The 20,222-nt window shown below is 42.5% G+C and overlaps 1 protein-coding gene across 1 annotated transcript in view; it reads right to left on the bottom strand.

Annotated features, from left to right (window-relative positions):
- ADCY1 (adenylate cyclase 1) overlaps positions 1-20,222 on the bottom strand; it is a 452,328-nt gene that overhangs the window by 288,711 nt on the left and 143,395 nt on the right. The window contains 1 exon segment of the mRNA XM_007944142.1: positions 16,236-16,354. Within this exon segment, the coding sequence (XP_007942333.1) occupies positions 16,236-16,354 (119 nt within the window).

Raw genomic sequence — 20,222 nt, 5'->3', positions numbered from 1 at the left:
GTATCACTACAGAAGTAGATTGCCCAATCTTCCTTCCAAGGAGTGGCTGGTGGGTTTGAACCGCCAGCCTTCTGGTTAGCAGTCAAATGCCTTAGTCACTATGCCACCAGAGCTCCCAATGGGTTAATGTTTACATTAAAAAGAAAAAAAAAAGTCACGATCTCTCTGAGTCATAGGTTTGGGAGAGCTGAGTGTCTTCCCAAAGAATCCTGCCAGCAGCCTAAATCACTAGGGTGTGATGGGAAGGCAGGGAGACTTGTGATTTGACTACAGTGCTGCTCTGACTACTGTGAGAAAGGTCACATGGGCTCAAATCACTGAACTGCTGAGACAATGCCCTAATCACCCACCTCCTGGCCTCTCATTCCACAGGCAGAGTAAGCCCCTTTTTCTTAGAGCTTCTGCAAGGTCAACTTCTGTCACCTATAGCCAAAGACCTATTACAGAGATTCGGAAGTTCAGTGAATACTCAGCAAACCCTTAGGAGACTTTCTGAGACCTACGCATAAATATGTGACTTTAAATGAATAAAGTTGTTGTTGTTCGCTGCCACTGAGTCAGATCTGACTCATAGCAACCCCTCCTTGGGTTTCCGATGCAGTATCACTACAGAAGTAGATCACCCAATCTTCCTTCCAAGGAGTGGCTGAGGGTTTGAACTACCAGCCTTCTAGTTAGCAGTCAAATGCCTTAGTCACTGTTGTTGTTGTTATGTGCTGTCAAGTCGGACCTGACTCATAGTGACCCCTCCTTGGGTTTCCAAGGCAGTATCACTACAGAAGTAGATCACCCAATCTTCCTTCCAAGGAGTGGCTGAGGGTTTGAACTACCAGCCTTCTAGTTAGCAGTCAAATGCCTTAGTCACTGTTGTTGTTGTTATGTGCTGTCAAGTCGGACCTGACTCATAGTGACCCCTCCTTGGGTTTCCAAGGCAGTATCACTACAGAAGTAGATTGCCCCATCTTCCTTCTGATGAGTGGCTGGTGGGTTTGAACCGCCAGCCTTCTGGTTAGCAGTCAAGTGCCTTATGAGAAATATTTTCTCATATCTGGCTTCGTAATGGCATATCTTAACTCAGATCTTCATTTTCAATGATACCGACAGTGGGGGGACCTACATCCACATTCACAGCAGGCCTCTCCTTGATCAGGCCCTCACTGATCTACATGTTCTACCAGCCCTCTTCATGTACAGACATGTTGTGTTACCCCAATGACAAGTCTCAGAATGTCCTATTACATCCCCACCTGCAACTGGCCCCCTCCATGAGACTATGAGGGCTTGAAGGTGCCAACCACTATTTCTATCTCACAGCAGCTAACACAGTAGGTGTGATTTCAACATCTATTTTCTAAATAAATGAGTGAATGAATGAGTAAACTGAGTAAAGCTTAGAAGTTCAGGGTGTTGGAGTGTAATTAATTGATACTGGAAAGTTGAAAAAGAGAACTGCATGGGTGGGGGAAGAAGAATAAAGTTGAGTATTTTTCTTCCATTTTGGTAAGAAAAAAAAATTCAGACTTATTTACATCTCTAAGAACTCATTTTTTTTTTCTTTTTTGCCTTCTCTGTTCTACAAATAATAATCCATTGCAGTGCTTTTCTCTATCCACTGTCATTGAGTTCCACAAACCCTTGCTAGAAGAGATCTCATCATTTATGCTGTCCTTGACCTCCACTTGATGAGGAAAAAGTTGTTCCCCAGAGCACTCCAGCTCCTCAGTCCACACAGTTCAACATATATGAAGTACCTTTCCTATGCCAGGTCTCTGCCCTCAAGGAGCTTAACATCTAGGAGGAGAAGGCTCAGAGCAGGAGGAAAAGACACATAAGCAATTCACTGGAATGCAGTGAAGCAATAATGAAAGTGCCCAGAATTTAGCAGGCAAGAATAGCACTAGCTCTGACAATCAAAGATGGCTTCACAGATAAGATCAGGCCTGCATGAAATCTGAAGCCTACATGGTAATGACCCAAACAATGACAGAAGGAAGATTCAGAAGGGAAAATAGCCTATTTGAAATTGGGTGAGAAACACTCTAGAGATTTGTCAAACAACAAGTGACCCCAAGTTGGAACACATGGTATAAGCAGTAAGCAGCAGAGAACGAAGCTCCCAGAAAGAAAAGACCTCAGAACCCAGCCCAGGAGAGGCCACCAGGAGAGTTGGGGGAAAGAGCATCAACTCCAGTGAGATGGCCTAGATCACAGCTTTCCCGCAATGGGCCCGGGGCAACTTATCTAATCCCTTCATGTGTAAGCCCTTTCTTGTGTAAACTGGGAAGAAGACTACAGGCAGTTCCCCAGTCACAAATGTCCAACTTATGTACAACTCATAGTCACAAATCAACCTCCATAAAACCTATTACATTAAAACTCTGAGGTATATATAGTAGTTTATAATAAATGGCCACTATTTTGAGACATGCATCAAAACATTATTTTATTATTACTGTATTATTATGTTAAAGATGTTTTAGTGTATCTGGAAGTGTTTCTTTAATGTTCTTAAAAGTACACTATATACTGAGTAAAGTACACTATATACTAACATTTGACTAAGGGATGTTAGATACAAAGTATACCTAACTCTTCAGATTTACATACAAATTCAACTTAAAGACAGACTTTAGGAATGGAACTTATGAATAATCCAGGGACTACCTGTAGTGCCTATCTCACAGGGTTGTAGGATTAAATGAATTAACAAATGTAAAGCACTTAAAACAATGCTTTGCACCTAATAAAATCTCAATAATTATTTATAAGAATTTATAGGTATTATAACTCATTTGTTCATTAAATCATCCATCACATATTAATTGAGGGTGGTATATGCTAGGCACTATTCTAGGTGCTAGGGATTTAGCAGGGACTAATAGACAAGAAGTGTCATGGATTGAACTGTCTCCCCCTAAAATTTGCATCAACCTCTCTGGGCCATAATTTTCAGTGGTTTAGAAGTTATGTGATGATGTTGTGGCAGACACGTAATAATACCCCATGATGTGATCAGATATGATAAGCCAATCAGTTGTAAAAGGATTAAGATTAAGGGTGGGTTGTAACACCCTTAGTCCCATAACACCCCTGATCCCAGGTAAGGGGAGCTTCCTGGGGTGTGGCCTACAATACATTTTATTTTACAAGAGATAGAAAGAGAGAGAAGGGACCAGAGAAGTGGGGAACTATTGTGGTTGTTGTTGTTATGTGGGGTCAAGTCAGCCCCAACTCATAGCGGCCGTTCCTTGGGTTTCCAAGGCTGTATCTCTATGGACCTAGATTGCCCAACTTTCCTTCTGAGGAGTGGCTGGTGGGTTTGAATCACCAGCCTTCTGGTTACCAGAACTCCTAGGGAACTACTACCTTCAAGAGAGAAGCCAGGAGCAGAGTGCAGCCTTTGGACCCAGGGTCCCTGCACTTGTATCCTCCTAGAACAAGAGACAGAGAGAGAAAAAGTCCTCCCCTAGAGCTGGCACATTGACCTCAAAATTCTACCCTTCTGAACTGAAGGAGAATAAATTTCTGTTTGTTAAAGCGATGCACTTGTGGTATTTCTATTTTAGCAGCACAAAATGACTAAGAATTTGGTACCAACAGTGGGATGCTGCTCTAACAGATACCTAAAATGTGGAAGCAGTTTTGGAATTGGGTACTGAATAGAGGCTCGAAGAGTTTTAAGGTACATAATTGCAAATCCTTAAGGAGGTCTGGTGGGGCTGTGGTTAAGGCACTGGGCTGCTAACCAAAAGGATGGCAGTTTGAACCTACCAACCACTACAGAGGAGAAAGACAAGGCAGTCTGCTTCCATAAAGATTTACAGCCTTGGAAATCTTATGGGAGATCACTGTGAGTCAGAATCATTGGAATGGCAGTGGTATTGAATAGTAAAGGTTTAAACTGCTTGAAGAGACCATTGGTGGAATTATAAACATAAATGGCAATCCTGGTGTCAACTCAGAAGGAAGTTAGGAGGGTTGTGACACCAGAGATAGCAGAGAGACAGCAGCAGCAGAGGCATCAGAACCAACAGAACCAAGAGACTGGTGTGAGATGGAGTGGAAGACTTCTCAGCCTACAGAGCAAGAGATCTGGCATTTGGGCAGGAGGCTTCCTGGCTGAGTAGGCTGCCTTTGGGCACTAACTGGTAAAGCTGTAGAGCTTTCTAATACTTGCCAGAACAGGACAGAAGCCAAGCTGGACTTTTTGAGAGACTAAGAAAACAGGAAGCAGAAGCTGAAAAGGAAGACGGGAAGTAGAGCTGTCTTGGTCTCAAAGGGTAGGCATAGCACCTCTGGGGTCTCAAAGTGTGGAACTGCAATAGTCTCCAAGTTTTCAAAGAGTCAGATCTTCACCAACTAAGATCTGAAGTGTGGGCTGCCATATATGAGTGCCAGTGGGATGGGGCCATATCCATTGCCCAAATCTGAGGGGACAGGGCTACCACACACAAGGGGCAGGAAAACAGACCAAGGGGGTGAGGGCTCCACTCAAATGGAAAATCAGGCCACCCAAAACCAAGGGAGTAGAGTTGCCATTCCAATGGGAATGGAAGGCAGAGCTGAAGCCCAAGGTTGAGTGAGGGTCTCCACCCCAAATACCCAGAGTCTGGAGGGCACAGCCATTGCCAATATGGTCTCAAAGAACAGAGGAGTATTTTTAAGCCTTGAGAGCTAACGTCAATTGTTCTGCTGGGTTTTTTTTTTTTTTTTTTTTTTTTTTTTTTGTTAATTTGCTTGATGCTGTTATCACTTCTTTGTCTCTAATCTTCCATTTGTAATGGAAATGTCTATCTTTTGCCCATTCCACCTCTGTACTTTGGAAGCAGATAACTTGTATTCTAGATTCACAGATTGTGGTAGTTAAGTTTGTATGTCAACTTGGCTAGGCCTGGCTGAGTGCCTGGGAAGCTGCTTGTAGTCATTCCCCATGGTAAGAGTGGTAATTAAATCCATGACAGAATGTATTGGAGTAGCTTATTTACGGATATGGAAACAGTTTGGGGAATGGTTGCTAGCTTATGGCACGCTTGAACCCTGAATATAGCAGTGTTGTTGTTCAGCAGCCTGACATGCTCTGCCAATCTAATGGCCTGCCATGTGGTTTGGTAACCGGTACTGTGCCATTTTATTTGTCAAACTTGGGCTTGTTAGCCTCAGCAGCCAGTAGCTGCCTGAGTGAAGAGATGCCTCTAGCTTCAGTGGGCTGGGAGCAAGAAGCAGAGATGAAGCCCAAGGTCGAGGGGCTTTCACCCAGCCCCTAGAGCCTGGCACTTTGAATTCAGACTTCTAGCCCCCCAGACTGTAAGAGAAGAAACTCCTGTTTGTTCAAGCCATCCCATTTGTGGTATATTGTCAGAGCAGCACTAGGTAACCAAAACTGAAATGGTACCGAGAGTGGGGTGCTGTTCTGACAAATACCTAAAATGTGGAAACAGGAGTGGAGTGCATCTTTGACCCAAGACCCTGGTAGAGAGACCCTGGCATACAGCATGAGAGACAATAGAAGCAGAGCCAAGAGACCAGCATGAGAGACAGAAGGAGCACAGCCTAGAGACCAGCATGAGAGATGGCAGTAGCAGAACCCAGAGACCGGCATTAAACAGCAACAGGCTTACCAGCCCATGGAGGAGAAAGCCAGGTGCCATTGGGTAGGTGGCTTCCTGGCAGAGTGGGTTGCCTTCTGGCATTAATTGGTAGAAGAGACCAGAACAAAATGGAGTAGCAGGTTGGCCAGCCCACTGAGCAAGAAAGCTGAGTCCTTTGGGGCAGGAAGATTCCTGCCAGAGTGGGTTGCCCTGGTACATTAATCAGCAGAAGCAGAGAGACCAAGGAAATGGGAAACAGAGTTGCCTCATCCTCAAGGGTAGGACCATGGCCTTTGGGGGGTGGAACCACCACAGCCACCTTGGTTTCAAAGAGCCAGACCTTCACCAACTTGGTTCTGGAGTGGGGGGCTGCTCATTCATGTGAGCTAGTGGGATGGAGTCACAGCTGCTTCTCAAGAGTGAGGGGGTAGGGCTGCCATGTCCAAGAGGTAGAGGAATGGGGCCTGCTAAGCCAAGGGGTAAGTTTGCCACTTAGAAGAACTAGGGGACTGGAGCCACTCACTGAGAGAGATCTGTACAGATGCCAGCCAATGAAGATCGGTACAGGTGCCAATTTGACAAGGGCTGGAATTGTGGTCGTTAAGTTTGTGTGTCAACTTGGCTAGGCCTGGTTGAGTGGCCTATATGGGGAATAATGTAGTTATTCCCCCATGGCAAGAGTGGTAATTAACTCCATAGTGGAATGCATTGGAGCAGCTGAGTAGCTGCTTTAGGAATGTGGCCTGCTTCCCATATATAAGAAGCAGTTTGGGGAATGGTCTCTAGCTTATTACATGCTTGAACCCGGCATGTAGCTGCATCATTGTTCAGCAGCCTGCCATTCTCTACAAATCTTGGGACTTTCAGTGGACTTGAATTAATGACCTGCCATGTGGTTTGGTAACATCGGGACTGTCCCATTTTATTTGTCAACCTTGGGCTTGTTAGACTCAGCAGCCAGTAGCTGCCTAAGTGAAGAGATGCCTCTAGCTTCAGTGGGCCAGGAGCAAGAAGCAGAGATGAAGCCCATGCTCAAGGGACTTTCACATAGATTAAGAGGAATTTTGCCCCAAGATGGACTTTGGACTTAGAATTGATTATGACTTTTGGGATAATACAATGGACTGAAAGTGTTTAGCATGTGACGAGGACATAGATTTGGGGGGGGGGGGGACAAAGGAGCTCTGGTACCGTAGTGCCTAAGGCACTTGACTACTAACCAGAAGGCTGGCAGTTCAAACCCACCAGCCACTCCTCGGAAGGAAGATTGGGCAATCTACTTCTGCAGTGATAACGCCTTAGAAACCCAAGGAGGGGTTGCTGAGTCAGGTCCATTTTAACAGCACATAGCAACAACAACAATAAAGGGTAGAATGAGAACTAAGACAAAGCGGGGGGAAGTCAATACAGAGTAAATTCACAGTATCTAAAAGGTGTTAAGTGTAACTCTAGAGAAAATAAAGCAGGGAAGATGGATAGAGAATGTCTGTCATGTTAGCTAAGATTGCTCAGGTGCCCTTTCAGTCAAGGCCTGAAGAAGGAGAGAAAATAAGTGTGTGACACAGGGTGAAGAGGGTTTCAGGCAGAGGGAACAGCAGGGTCTGTTGTGGTGATTCTTTCTGGATATAGAATTCTTGTTTGATGGTCTTACTTCAAGAGTTTGGATATGTCATCCCACTGCCTTTGGCCTCCATGTTTTTGATAAGAATGTTGTTGTTGTTATGTAGCGTCAAGACAGACCCAACTCATAGCGACCCCTCCTTGGGTTTCCGAGGCAGTATCACTATGGAAGTAGATTGCCTCATCTTCCTTCCGAGGAGTGGCTGGTGGGTTTGAACCACCAGCCTTCTGGTTAGCAGTCAAGTGCTTTAGGCACTATGCTACCAGAGTTCCTTTTGATGAGAAATAAGTTGTTAATCATAATGAGGATCCTTTGTATATGATGAGCCACTTATCTCTTACTACTCTCAAGATTGTTTTTGTCTCTGTGGATCTCTTTCAATTTATGGTACTTGGAGTTCATTAAGCTCTTATGTCTCTAGATTAATATTTTTAATCAAATTTAGGAAGTTTCTGGTCATTATTTCTTCAAATATTCTTTCTGTCTCTTTCTCTCTCCCCTCTCCTTCTGGGAATCACATTATACATATATTGGCCCACATGATATTATCCTACAGCTCTCTGAGGCTCTGTTCATTTTTCTTTATTCCTTTTTCTTTCTGTTCCTCATACTAGACAATCTCTATTCTCAGGCTCACTAATTCTTTCTTCTGCTTGCTTAAATGTGCAGTTAAGACCCTTTAGTGAACTATTCATATAAGTTAGTGCACTATACAATTTAAAGATTTCTATTTTGTACCTTTTTATACTTTCTATTTCTTTATTCCAAGATTCATCTGTCAGTTTGTTGTACTATAGTGGCTTGTGTGTTGCTGTAATGCTGTAAGATCTGCCACTAGTATTTAAAATACCAGCAGGATCACTCAGGGTAGAGAGGTTTCAGTGAGCTCCAGACTAAGACAGGTAGTGAAATGGAAAAAGCAGTCTGAAAAAACTAGCCACTGAAAATCATATGAATGCCAGAGGAACATTGTCTGACATAGTGCTGGAAGATGAGCCCCTCAAGTCAAAATACAACTGGGGAAGAGCTGCCTCCTCAAAGTAGAGTTGATCTTAATGATATGGATGGAGTAAAGCTTTCTAGACTTTCATTCGCTGATGTGGCACAACTCAAAATGAGAAGAAACACTTGCAAATATCCTGTAATAATTGGAACTGGAATGTATCAAGTATGAATATAGGAAAACTGGAGTTGTCAAAAATGAAAGGGAGTACATAAAGATCAATATGCTAGGCATTAGTGAGCTGAAATACACTGGTACTAGCCATTTTGAATCAGACAATCATATGATCTACTATGCTGATAATGACAAATTGAAGAATAATTACATCACATTCATCACCAAAAAGGACATTTCAAGATATATCCTGAAGTACAATACAGTCAGTGATGGGATAATATCCATAAAACTATAAGGAAGATCAGATAAGACGATTAATCATTCAAATTTATGCACCAACCACTAAAGTTAAAGATGAAGAAACAAGATTTTATCAACTTCTGCAGTCTGAAATTAAGTAAACATCCAGTGAAGATGCATTGATAATTATTGACGATTGGAATGCAAAAGTTGGAAACAAAGAAGAAGCATTAGTAGTTGAAAAATATGGCCTTGGTAAAAGAAATCACACCAGAGATCACATGATAGAATTCTGCAAGACCAATGACTTATTCATGGCAAATACCTTTTTTCAACAACATAAACAGTGACTATACATGTGGACCTCACCACATGAAATACAAAGGAATGAAATCGACTACATCTGTGGAAAAATATGATGAAGAAGCCCAATCTCATCAATCAAAACAAGGCTAGGGGCCCAATGTGGAATAGACCATCAATTGTTCACATGCAAGTTTAAGTAGAGGCTGAAAAAAATTAAAACAAGTCCATGATCACTAAAATACAACCTTGACTACATTCCACTTGAATTTACAGACCATCTGAAGAACAAATTTGACTAACTGAACACGAATGACTGAAGACCAGACAAGTTGTAGGAAGATATCAAGGACATCATCCATGAAGAAAGCAAAAGGTGAGCTTACAAGCATCCATCTAGATGCAACGATGGGTCTCTCCTCGTCCTGAGCAAAGAAGAATGAAGAAAACCAAAGATTCATGGGAAGAATTAGTCCTAGTGACTAGTACACCATGTGATCTGCAGCCTATACAACTATGAGACCAGAAGAACTAGATGGTGCCCAGCTACCAATGTCAATCACTCGGAGGGGGATCTATGTAGAAGATCCTGGATAGAGAAGGAGAACAATGTGGAACAAAACTCAAAATCATTTGGAGAAAAGAAAGGGGGTTGCTGGTCTGATAGAGCCTGGTGGAACCACTGAGACTATGGCTTCTAGCTGCCCTTAAGGTCTGGAATTGAATCCACACCTGTGGCTTCCAGCCAAGCAAAAGACAGGCATAGGAGTTGAATATTTACCTGAGGTAAATACACTCCTTGGAGAGAACAATCATGAGAGAAAGAAGGGTTGTTTATGTACACAGAGACAGCTCAGGGGGCAGGGGTGCATGGAGGAATGGACAGAGGGAAGAGGTGACTGTTGGGAGGAAGTGGGAAGGGAGCTGTGTTGCATTGTGGTGAATTGTGGTCTATGTCATGAGACAAAGTGTATGTGAACTGCTGTATGGAAAGTGAATTTGCTCTGTAAATTTTCACCCAAATTACAATTAAAAAAAAAAAAAGAAGAAAGAAAACAAAAGGTGATTAAAAAGACAGGAAAGAAATTAAAAGATGAAAATCATTATCAGAAGAGACTGAAACTTGCTCTTGAATGGAGTAGCTAAAGCAAATGGAAGAAATGAGGAAGTAAAAGAGCTGATTAGACGATTGCAAAGGGCAGGTTGAGAAGACATAATAAAGTATTATAATGAAATGTGCAAAGACCTGGAGTAAGAAAATTAAAAGGGAAGAACATGTCAACTTTCGAGTTGAAAGAACTGAAGAAAAAATTCAAGCCACAAGATGCAATACTGAAGGATTCTATGCATAAAAGTTATGATACATGAGGCATCAAAACAAGATGGAAGGAATGCATAGAGTCAATGTGCCAAAAAAGAATTGGTTGAGTTCAACCATCTCAGGTGGTAGCATATGATCAAGAACCAACGGTACTGAAGGAAGAAGTTCAAGCTTTGCTAAAGGCAATGGCAAAAAACAATGCTCTAGGAATTGATGGAATACCCACTGAGATGTTTCAACAAGCAGATGCAATGCTGGAAGTGCTCACTTATTTATGCCAAGAAATTTGGAAGACAGCTACCCAGTCATTCCAAAGGAAGATGATCCAACAGCATGTGGAAATTATCAAACAACATCATTAGTATCACTTGTAAGTAAAATTTTGCTGAAAATAATTCAAAAATGTTGTAGAAATATATCAATAGAGAACTGCCAGAAACTCCAAATGGAGTCAGAAGAGGATGTGGAAATGGATTATCATTGCTTATGTCTGATGGATCTTGGCTGAAAGCAAAGATACCAGGAAGATGTTTACTTGTATTTTATTTACTATGGAAAGGCATTTGACTGTCTGGATCATAACAAATAATATAGATAACCTTGTGAAGAATGGAAATTCCAAAATATTTAACTGTGCTCATGAGCAACCTATAAATAGACCAAGAGGCAGTAGTTCTAACAGAACAAGGGGATACTGCATAGTTTAAAATCAGGAAAGGTGTACATCAGGGCTGTATACTTTCACCATACTTATTCAATCTGTGTCTTAAGTAAACAATCCGAGAAGCCTGACTAAATGAAGAACACGGCATCAGGATTGGAGGAAGACTCATTAACAACCTGTGATATACAGATGACACAACCTTGCTTGCTTAAACAGAGTAAGACTTGAAACACTTACTTAAGTACTAAATACAGCCTTCAGTATGGATTATATCTCAACATAAAGAAAACAAAAACCCTCATAACTGGACCATGAAGCAACATCATGATAAATGGGGAAAAGATTGAAGTTGTTAGTAATTTCATTTTACTTGAATCCACAATCAACACCCATGAAGCAGCAGTCAAGAAATCAAATGATGACATTGAGCAAATCTGCTGCAAAAGACCACTTTAAAGTTTTAAAGAGCAAAGATTTCACTTTGAAGACAAAGGTGCATCCGACCTAAGCCATGGTATTTTCAACAGCTTCATATGTATGTAAAAGCAGGACAATGGATAAGGAAGGCCAAAGAAACTGATGCATTTGAATTGCAGAGTTAGCAAAGAATATTGAATATACCATAAACTATCAGATAAATGAACAAATCTGTCTTGAAAGAAGTACAGATGGAATGTTTCTTAGAAGTGGAAATGGCCAGACTTAACTCTCTTGTAATTTGGTCATGTTATCAGGAGGAACCAGTCCTTCCCCAGAGAAGGATATTATGCTTGGTAAAGTCAAGGGTCAGTAACAAAGGGGAAGATCCTCAAGGAGATGAATTGAAACAATAGCTACAACAATGGGCTCAAATACGGCAAAGATTGTGAGAATGGCACAAGGCAGGCAGTGTTTTGTTTTGTTGTACACAGGGACACTATCAGTTGAAACTGACTCAATGGTACCTAACAATAAATTTCTTCATTGATCTTTTCTATATGGTGAGACACTGTTCTCATACTTTTCTTTAGTTCTTCAGACACAGTTTCCTTTAGCTTATTGAACATATTTAAAATATTTCATTTATTTTTTGTCTATTAAGTCCCAGGGAAATTTCCTATTGACTTTTTCTCCTGAATGGGTATTTTCTTCTTTGGTTTGCATATGTAATATTTTTTCTTTGGTTGGAAGCTACACATTTTAAACAATATAATGTACTAATTCTTCAAATCAAATTCTCCTTTTTCCCCAAGGTTTGCAGTTGTAGCTGTTTTTGCTGTCTCTTTGACAAGTAACTTTCTGAAATAAATCTGTAAAGTATGTATTCTCTCTCATGTGTAGCCACTAAAGTCTCTGACTGGTAAGCTCAGTGGTCAGCTAATGAATGGATTGAAGGAAGATTCATTAATAACCTGCAATATGCAGATGACACAACCCTGCTTGCTGAAACTTGAAGCACTTACTGATGAAGATCAAAGACTACAGTCTTGAGCATGGATTACATCTCAACATAAAGAAAACAAAGATCCTCACAACTGGACTAATAAGTAACATGATAATAAATGGAGAAAAGATTGAAGTTGTCAGGGATTTCATTTTACTTAGAGCCACAATAAAAATGGAAGCAGTAATCAAGAAATCAGACATCATATTATACTGGACAAATCTGCTGCAAAAGGACCTCTTTAAAGTATTAAAGAGCAAAGATGTCACTTTGAAGACTAAGGTGTGCCTAAGGCACTTGATTGCTAACCAGAAGGCTGGCAGTTCAAATCCACCAGCCACTCCTCAGAAGTAAGGTTGGGCAATCTACTTCCATAGTGATAGTGCCTTGGAAACCCAAGGAGGGGTCGCTATGAGTCGGGTCCAATTTGACAGCACATAACAACAACAACAATAATCCAAGCCATGGTATTTTCAATCACCTCATATACACAAAGGATAAGGTGTGAGAGCTGGACATGGAAAATACATGGTATTTTCAATCACCTCATAGTCGCCTCATATACACATAGAATAAGGTGTGAGAGCTGGACAATGAATTGATGCTTTTGAGTTGTGGTGCTGGCGAAAAATGCTGATAGTACCATGGACAGCTAAAAGAACTAACAGATCTGTCCTGGAAGAAGTGCACCCAAAGTGCTCCTTGGAAGCAAGAATGGCCAGACTTCGTCTCACCTATTTTGGTCATGTTGTCAGAAGGGACCATTCCCTGCAGAAGGATGTCATGCTTGGTAGGGTGGAGAGTCGACGAAAGAGGGGGAGGCCTTCAACGAGATGGATTGACACAGTGGCTGCGATGATGGGCTCAAGTATAGCAGGGATCATGGAGCTGGCACGGGATCAGGCAGTGTTTCGTTCTGCTGGGCATGGGGTTGCTATGAGTCAGAAACGACTCGATGGCACCTAACAACAACAACAACATACACATGTGAAAGCTGTACAATGAGTAAGGAAGACCAAAGAAAAGTTGATGCCTTTGAATTGTGGTGTTGCCAACAGACTGACAGAAGAATGAACTGATATGTCCTGGAAGAAATGCAGCTGGAATGTTCCTTAGAAATGAGATTAGACTTTGTATCACCTACTTTGGACATGTTGTCAGAAGGTACCAGTCCCTAGAGAAGGATATACTGCTTGATAAAGTAGAGGGTCAGTGAAAAAGGGGAAGACACTCAGTGAGATGGATTGACACAGTAGCTGCAACAATGGGCTCAAGCATAGCAAAGACTGTGAGGATGATGTGGGACCGGGCAATGTTTTATTCTGTTGTGCATAAGGTCACTCAGAGTTGACTTATAGCACATAATAAAATAAATAAATAAATAAATAAATAAAAATTAATGGACAGAAATTTCCTTAAGTATCTGGAACCAGTAAATCTCCCTGCTTTTCAGAATGTCAGGGAATGCCTTCAACACTTAGCCAAGAAATTGACAACTCTGCCTTAACCTTCAATTCTTAACTGTGCTGAGTCTCAAGATCAGCCAGAAGAGAATTCTTAATCCCTTGTAAGGTACTTCCTCAGCACACAGCCATGGGTATTCACATAGCCCTATGTATGCCTGTGACCATCTAAATTCCCAGAAATATGCTGAATTTTTTCAAAGCATCAATGGGCATTATATTCCACAGTTTTTCCTTTTAAATTTTGTCAGCTGATTGTTGACCTTAATTGTTATCACTGTCTAAGGTGGCTATGATCTTAAACAACTGCCAGTGATTGTTTTAGACAAATGCTCCAGGGAAATGTCTGCTACCATTTGGTGAGTAATGAGTCAGGTCACATAAACGCAAGCCTTTTGAGTGAGACTTTCTGGGAAACTTCCAGACAGGTCAAATAATCACAATTCTTTGACAATGGGGCTTTGAAAGAGTTCCAACCCCATTCTGACCATTTCAGTGGCTGCCAGTGTGCTAGTTTTCACTTTAATTGGTGGTCATTCTACCATGGAGCCGAGGAGAGGGGAATGAAAATAGAGCAAATTAAAACACAAGCTCACTGTACTGAGACTTAGCTGGTTTTTTGTTTGTTTGTTTGTTTAATAAACACTTCCGGATTGTTGTAAGCTTTTGATTAGTTTCCTGCATTCTGAAAATTTGCTTTCAACAGTGCTTGTGGTGTTCTCACAGCTTTCAGGAGGAATGGCTTTGAAGGTCCTTACTCCTCTATTCCCTAATGATGTCAGCATGCTATAAATTCTGAATGATATACTGAATTTGGAATTTAATTCTTGAGTGGTGCAAAAACTGGAGGCTTTTAATGATCATAAAATGGGCAGTGAGGAATTCATATCTGGGATATGGAAAGACATCTCTGATCCCTGGCTCCATCCATAACAAGAAGTCTAGGCTTCCTCTCTATTCTCAGGCTCTCATACCTACACCTACTATAATCAGCTCCAAAGCTACTGAGGAATCTAGGAGCCCACAAGCAGATAAAGGTGGAGATTCTTCAGCAGGGAAGGAAACTGGTTACTCTCCACATCTGTATTTGTTCTTCCCAGACCAGAGAAGAGAGCTGATGAAATGGCTCTTAGCTGTTGATCACCCTTTGCCCACCTCTACCGATAGCCCCCAGGAGTCCCTTGACATTTGATGCCTTCCCTGCTCTATATGAGGTCAGACTTCATCTCTAGGAGCTGCTTGGCTCATTCTAATGGTCTGCTCCTCCCAGCAGGGTTCTGGTTCACTGTATCATGCCCTTGCTCATTAAAGAAAGGGAATGAGGCAAAATGGGACATGTCAAGGCAGAAATTAGAGTCAGGTAATCCCAGGTCAGGTTCCAGCCCTGACATTCTTACAGGCTTCACTCTGCTAAGCCTCAGTTTCTTCCCCTATAAAATGGAAGTAAAAATGTCTATGGCTCACAGGTGTGGGATGATATTAAACAGAACAGTATATTCAGCACAGAGGTTATGCACTCAATTTTTGGAGTCATCCTGCCTCAGTTCAAGTAATGGCTCCATGGCTACTTTCCATACACCATGGAGAACAAAATGACACTAGTCACATACACATAGGATGAGAGAGGAGAAAATGAGAACTCAGAGCACTGCCCAGTAAGCATGCAGCAAGACCACAGTCAGCAAGCTGACTCTTGGTGAGTACTCAGACAGTGATGAGGAGGGGCTGCAGCAAGGCTTCTCAACCATTTCAGATGAACAAGAATGGCCTTGCAGGTACTCAGTATGCAGTGCTCAACAAGGAACAATAGATTGTTTGAGTTTTTCTTACATTTTTGGGTTTGTAGGGGCCTCCTCTACCCTTGGTCCGCCATGAACAACAGACAGGAAGGACTGACACCAACTCCAAGAAGAGCCAGTAGAAAGTGCACTGGAGTCCTTCACAATCGGCATCTCCCAGCAGAGAGTGCAAATCTATGTAAAATATCCCAAAACTGGCAACACTTTTCTATGCTAGGTATATTACACTTCAATAAGCAGTTTTTAAAAAGAAATGTACAATTTCATAAAAACAAAATCCTTCTTAATAGAATCTTTAAAACAAACAAGAAAATCTCAGTGTCTTGAAGAAGATGCTTCACTCTGAGGGCTCAGTTTTCTCACCTGTAAAATGGGAATAATAATACCAATTTCCTTGGGATGTTATGAGATGAATATAGTGAAGAATAGGAAAATGCCTTTCTCAGAGCACAGTACCAACTAGAATAATGCTCAGATATGAATCTGACATGGACCAATCTCCAGCCCACAATGCCCCAACCCAGATGTGCTTCTAAGGAAAGAGTTCTAACTCTCTCTAGCCCACATGGGAAGACTAGGGATCTGAAACAGGGAAATGAGAAAGAATAGGAGTCACATGCATCCCACACCCCACCCCACCTCTTGCAGTACCTGCTTCCCTGTGGGCATGGGTCCAAAGCCAGGCAAACCCACCTCACATTGTCATGCCTCTGGATGTAAATCTTGTGGAAAATCCTCTCGGGGGGTTTCAGAAAGTCCTCCTTCATCTCCATGGCAACATTGCGGGGCAGGAGACTCATCAGGAGCCGCTCCTGGTCAAGGAGAGAAAGGCACATACATCAGAAAGTGGCTCCTTGGCCCTTCTAAGGGCCTTGGCTCCTTGGCTGGCTTGACCAATTTCAGGTGAGGCACTATGTGTCGCTCAGGGACTCTGACCAAGTGCCACCCTCACCTCCTCAGCACCCAGGTAAGCCCAAGGCACCCTCACACTTCTCCCCAAATAAGGTGCTCCCCAACTCCCTGCCTCACCCACCACAGCCCTAAAAGACACTTCCTCACAAAGAGACTTCAAGACTTGCTTACAAAGACCTTTATAGAGAGGGAGAACAATGTGGAACAAAACTCAAAATCATTTGGAGGGGGAAAAAAGGGGGGGGCAGGTTTGCTGGTCTGATAGAGCCTGGTGGAACCACTGAGACTATGGCCCCTAGCTGCCCTTCAGGTCTGGACTTGAACCCTTACCTGTGGTTTCCAGCCAAACAAAATACAGGCATATGACTTAACTATTTACCTCAAGTAGATACACTCCTTGGAGAGAACAATCACGGGAGAAAGAAGGGCTGCTTATGCACAGGGAGACAGCTCAAGAGGCAGAAGTGTATGGAGGGATGGACACTGGGAAGAGATAACTATGGGGAGGAAGTAGGAGGGAAGCTTTTGCATTGTGGTAAACTGTGGTCAATGACATGAGACAAAATATATGTGAACTGCTGTATGGAACGTGAATTTGCTCTGTAAATCTTCACCCAAAACACAATAAAAAATAAAAAATAAAAAAAAAAGACTTGCTTACAAAGAGTAGATTTCCTCCCATCAAAGATACAGGACCTCTTTTTTAGACAGTATGATGTGTACAAAGATAAGGAACTTTGAGTTAAATTTGGCATTTTCTCTTTATCTTCTTTTTCTTTTCTTTTTTTTTTTTTTCTCACCAAGAGAATAGAATAAACATTTGTGTTTTTAAAAGGAGTAATATAACCCTGGAAATTTTCTTCCATACTGTTTAGGCCTTAGTTTCCTGTTTAGGCCAGGGGGTATGGGGGACCTTAGCTCTCCTGCCTTCAGTCCTAGCTGGTCATGGGTGTTCTGAGAAATAGGGTTACAGCAAATGAGATCTGAAGGTGCCCACTTCTTCATTGTCTCTCTCAAACTTCCTCTCCACCCTTTGCTATATTAAAAGGAAACAAAAGAACAGAGTTTCCATTACATGAAAGTGTTATATAGAATATTATATATATTATATATACAATATAGAGCAACAAGGAGTGCACTTGCCCTTTCTATCCAGCAGCCTTCATGGGCTGCCATAAGTCCTGAGCTGACCGCAGGTTGAGAAACTTCCAAGGACTCTGTCCTGCCTGAGAACTGCATGCCAGCCACCTGGTCACTGAGACACACGCCCTCCCCTGCCTGGTCCCACCCCAGTGCCAGACCAGTGGGTACAGGTGACTAGGCTAGGCACTCCTCCTGGGCTAGTGAGGCAGTGCATCCTGGGACTGACCCTCTATGGAGCTTGAAGCCATGTCCCTGAACCAGGTAAGCCACTCCCTGCATGTGAGAAAGCATGCATGCAAACCATCTAAGGCCTGCCTAATACAAGAAAGGCTTTCCTGCCTAAGATGATCAGAGAAGCAATAGAAAGCTGTGAATATCCTAAATGCTGTGTGGGTCACCATGAAAGTGGTGAGAGGTGGGGTAAGTTATAAGGGATCTTCTTTTTCTTCATATTACTAATAGCACTGAACATGTATGCTTTATTTTATAATGGAAATACATATTTGACACATTTTGAAAGTCTCCCCAGATAATTCATTTTTATATAAATTTTTGAGGAAGAAGGCCAGGCCTAGCCCTGTGTGAAAATATCAGGGGCCAGGTGTGCACACCCAGGTCTGAGGCCTGACTGGCCCTTGCCCAGAGCCTGTGGTCCATAACTCAGATCTAAAATGAAGTCAGGCCTGTTCACCATGACACAGAGGAAGATGCTGAGAAAGAATGACCTGTCCATGGCCTTTCTCTAAGTGAGGTCCCATATGTAGGACATGCATATCACAGCAGAATGCAGAGCCTGATGTAGGTGGCCAACCCATTCTTTGCCTTCCTGCCCCAGGTTGTATAGTGCAGGGACAGCCTCAGTGACAGAAGAGCCAAACCCCACAGGGTGTGGGACTCTTGTAAATCTGTACCTGACTGGTGGATGTCAAATTCCTGCGGGGATAAGGCACAGTGAGAGGGACCATCAGCTAGGCACATACACAAACTTATATATTGTAGTACCAGGAAGCCATGTAACAACCTGACACACCTGCAGAGTACTGAAGACTGGCCTTGCCATGAAGTCAAAGATGGCTGGAAAGGTGGGAAACAGAAAGAGCTGGGCAAATAGGGAAGGTCACCCAATCAAAAGACCCCAAGAGAGCAAGTGCAGGCTTCACACTCATACCTTATAACCACAGATTTACAACAGCATCAGCCACCCTCAGATTTCTCTGACCCCATGGGTCACAGAGGACACATCTGCACCTCAGCTGAGCATCAAAGGTCTTTAGTATCTATAGCCCTGCATGACCTAAACTGAAATATGCTTGAAGGGACTGTGGAGTATAAAGTAGTACCCTGGTGCAGTGGCAAAGGCCCAGTGGCATCAGATGCCTAAGTTCCAATGCTGGATCTACCACTTTGGAACTAGTTAAGCTTTATCTCAATTCCACCCCTTCTGAAATGGTAACAATAATCCCAAAGTCCTCAGGAGGTTGTTCTGAGAGGTAAATAAGCAAAACATGAAGGACTTTTCCTAACACACAGTAGAGGTCAATCTCAATGAACAAGGGTGGTAATTGTTATGCTTGTTCCTCCCTACCCAATACCACCAGATTTCATTTCTTCAGTACTCTACTTTTTTCCCCTCTTAAACCTCTCATCTGTACCTACATATTATAAAATCCCGCAAACCCAAATAAAGCAAATAGAACTATGCCCTTCACCTAGCTCCCTATTTCACATCTTCCTTTTTCACTATTATTCTCAGAATGCCCCTCTCTCACAGTCTCTGGAGCAGTGCTCACAGGAGAACCCTACCCTCCGTCCAGGAACACAAGCTTGAGAGGAGGCTTTGGGTCTTTCTTTGTCTTCCCAATGCCTCAAATGCCCTGTACAACTTGGAATTATGACAGGAAAACTGAGTCAAATCAAAGCTGAACCAGCAAAGCAAAGAAAGAGTTGAAGATACAGTAGGACACTGACTGTCCATGGCTCATGGGAGCAAGTGGGGGAGTATCTGGGTGGCATGGAGGCCCAAGAAAGGGGAGGGACAGGTATTAGGAGGCCTGGTTTTGCAGCTACAGCAGAGGAACCCTGAGTGGTTCACATGGAATGCCTCCACCGAATACAGGGATGGGTGCTACGGAGAGACGGCTATAAAGAATTAACTGGCTGCCAGCTGGCCGTTCCCAGGGCCGTTCTCCACCTCTGTACCACAATATAACCCCTAATTTCTATCTGGGCACTTGACCACCTGTAGTGGAAATTATATTTCGCAGCATCCCTTGTTGCTAGAAATGGACAGTGAGGTATGTATAGAAGCTTCATGTCAAAGTTTCTGGAATCTTTGTTAAGGACAGCTTGTTCTTGCCTTCCTCATGCTATTGCTGGAGATACCAGCATAATTGCTAAATCTCACTCTACAATTTTTTGCCTATGAAGATGAGGGCCAAACTCTAGGGATGACAGGCAGTGGACTAGATGAGATAGGGCTGCCAGGGTTCCTGGATAAGATCTACCACACCAGCCTACCTTGAAATGTGTATATAAGAAAAAAAAAAAAAAAAAAACTTCTTCTTGTTTGTTTAAGCCATTGCCACTTTGAGTGTCTTTTAGTGGTAACTGAACATATTCTAATTA

This window comes from Orycteropus afer, unplaced genomic scaffold, assembly GCF_000298275.1.
Source record: "Orycteropus afer afer isolate SDZICR_OR568_19922 unplaced genomic scaffold, OryAfe1.0 scaffold00121, whole genome shotgun sequence".
NCBI classification, from domain to species: domain Eukaryota; kingdom Metazoa; phylum Chordata; class Mammalia; order Tubulidentata; family Orycteropodidae; genus Orycteropus; species Orycteropus afer.
This window is presented reverse-complemented; position numbering and strand designations above follow the sequence as displayed.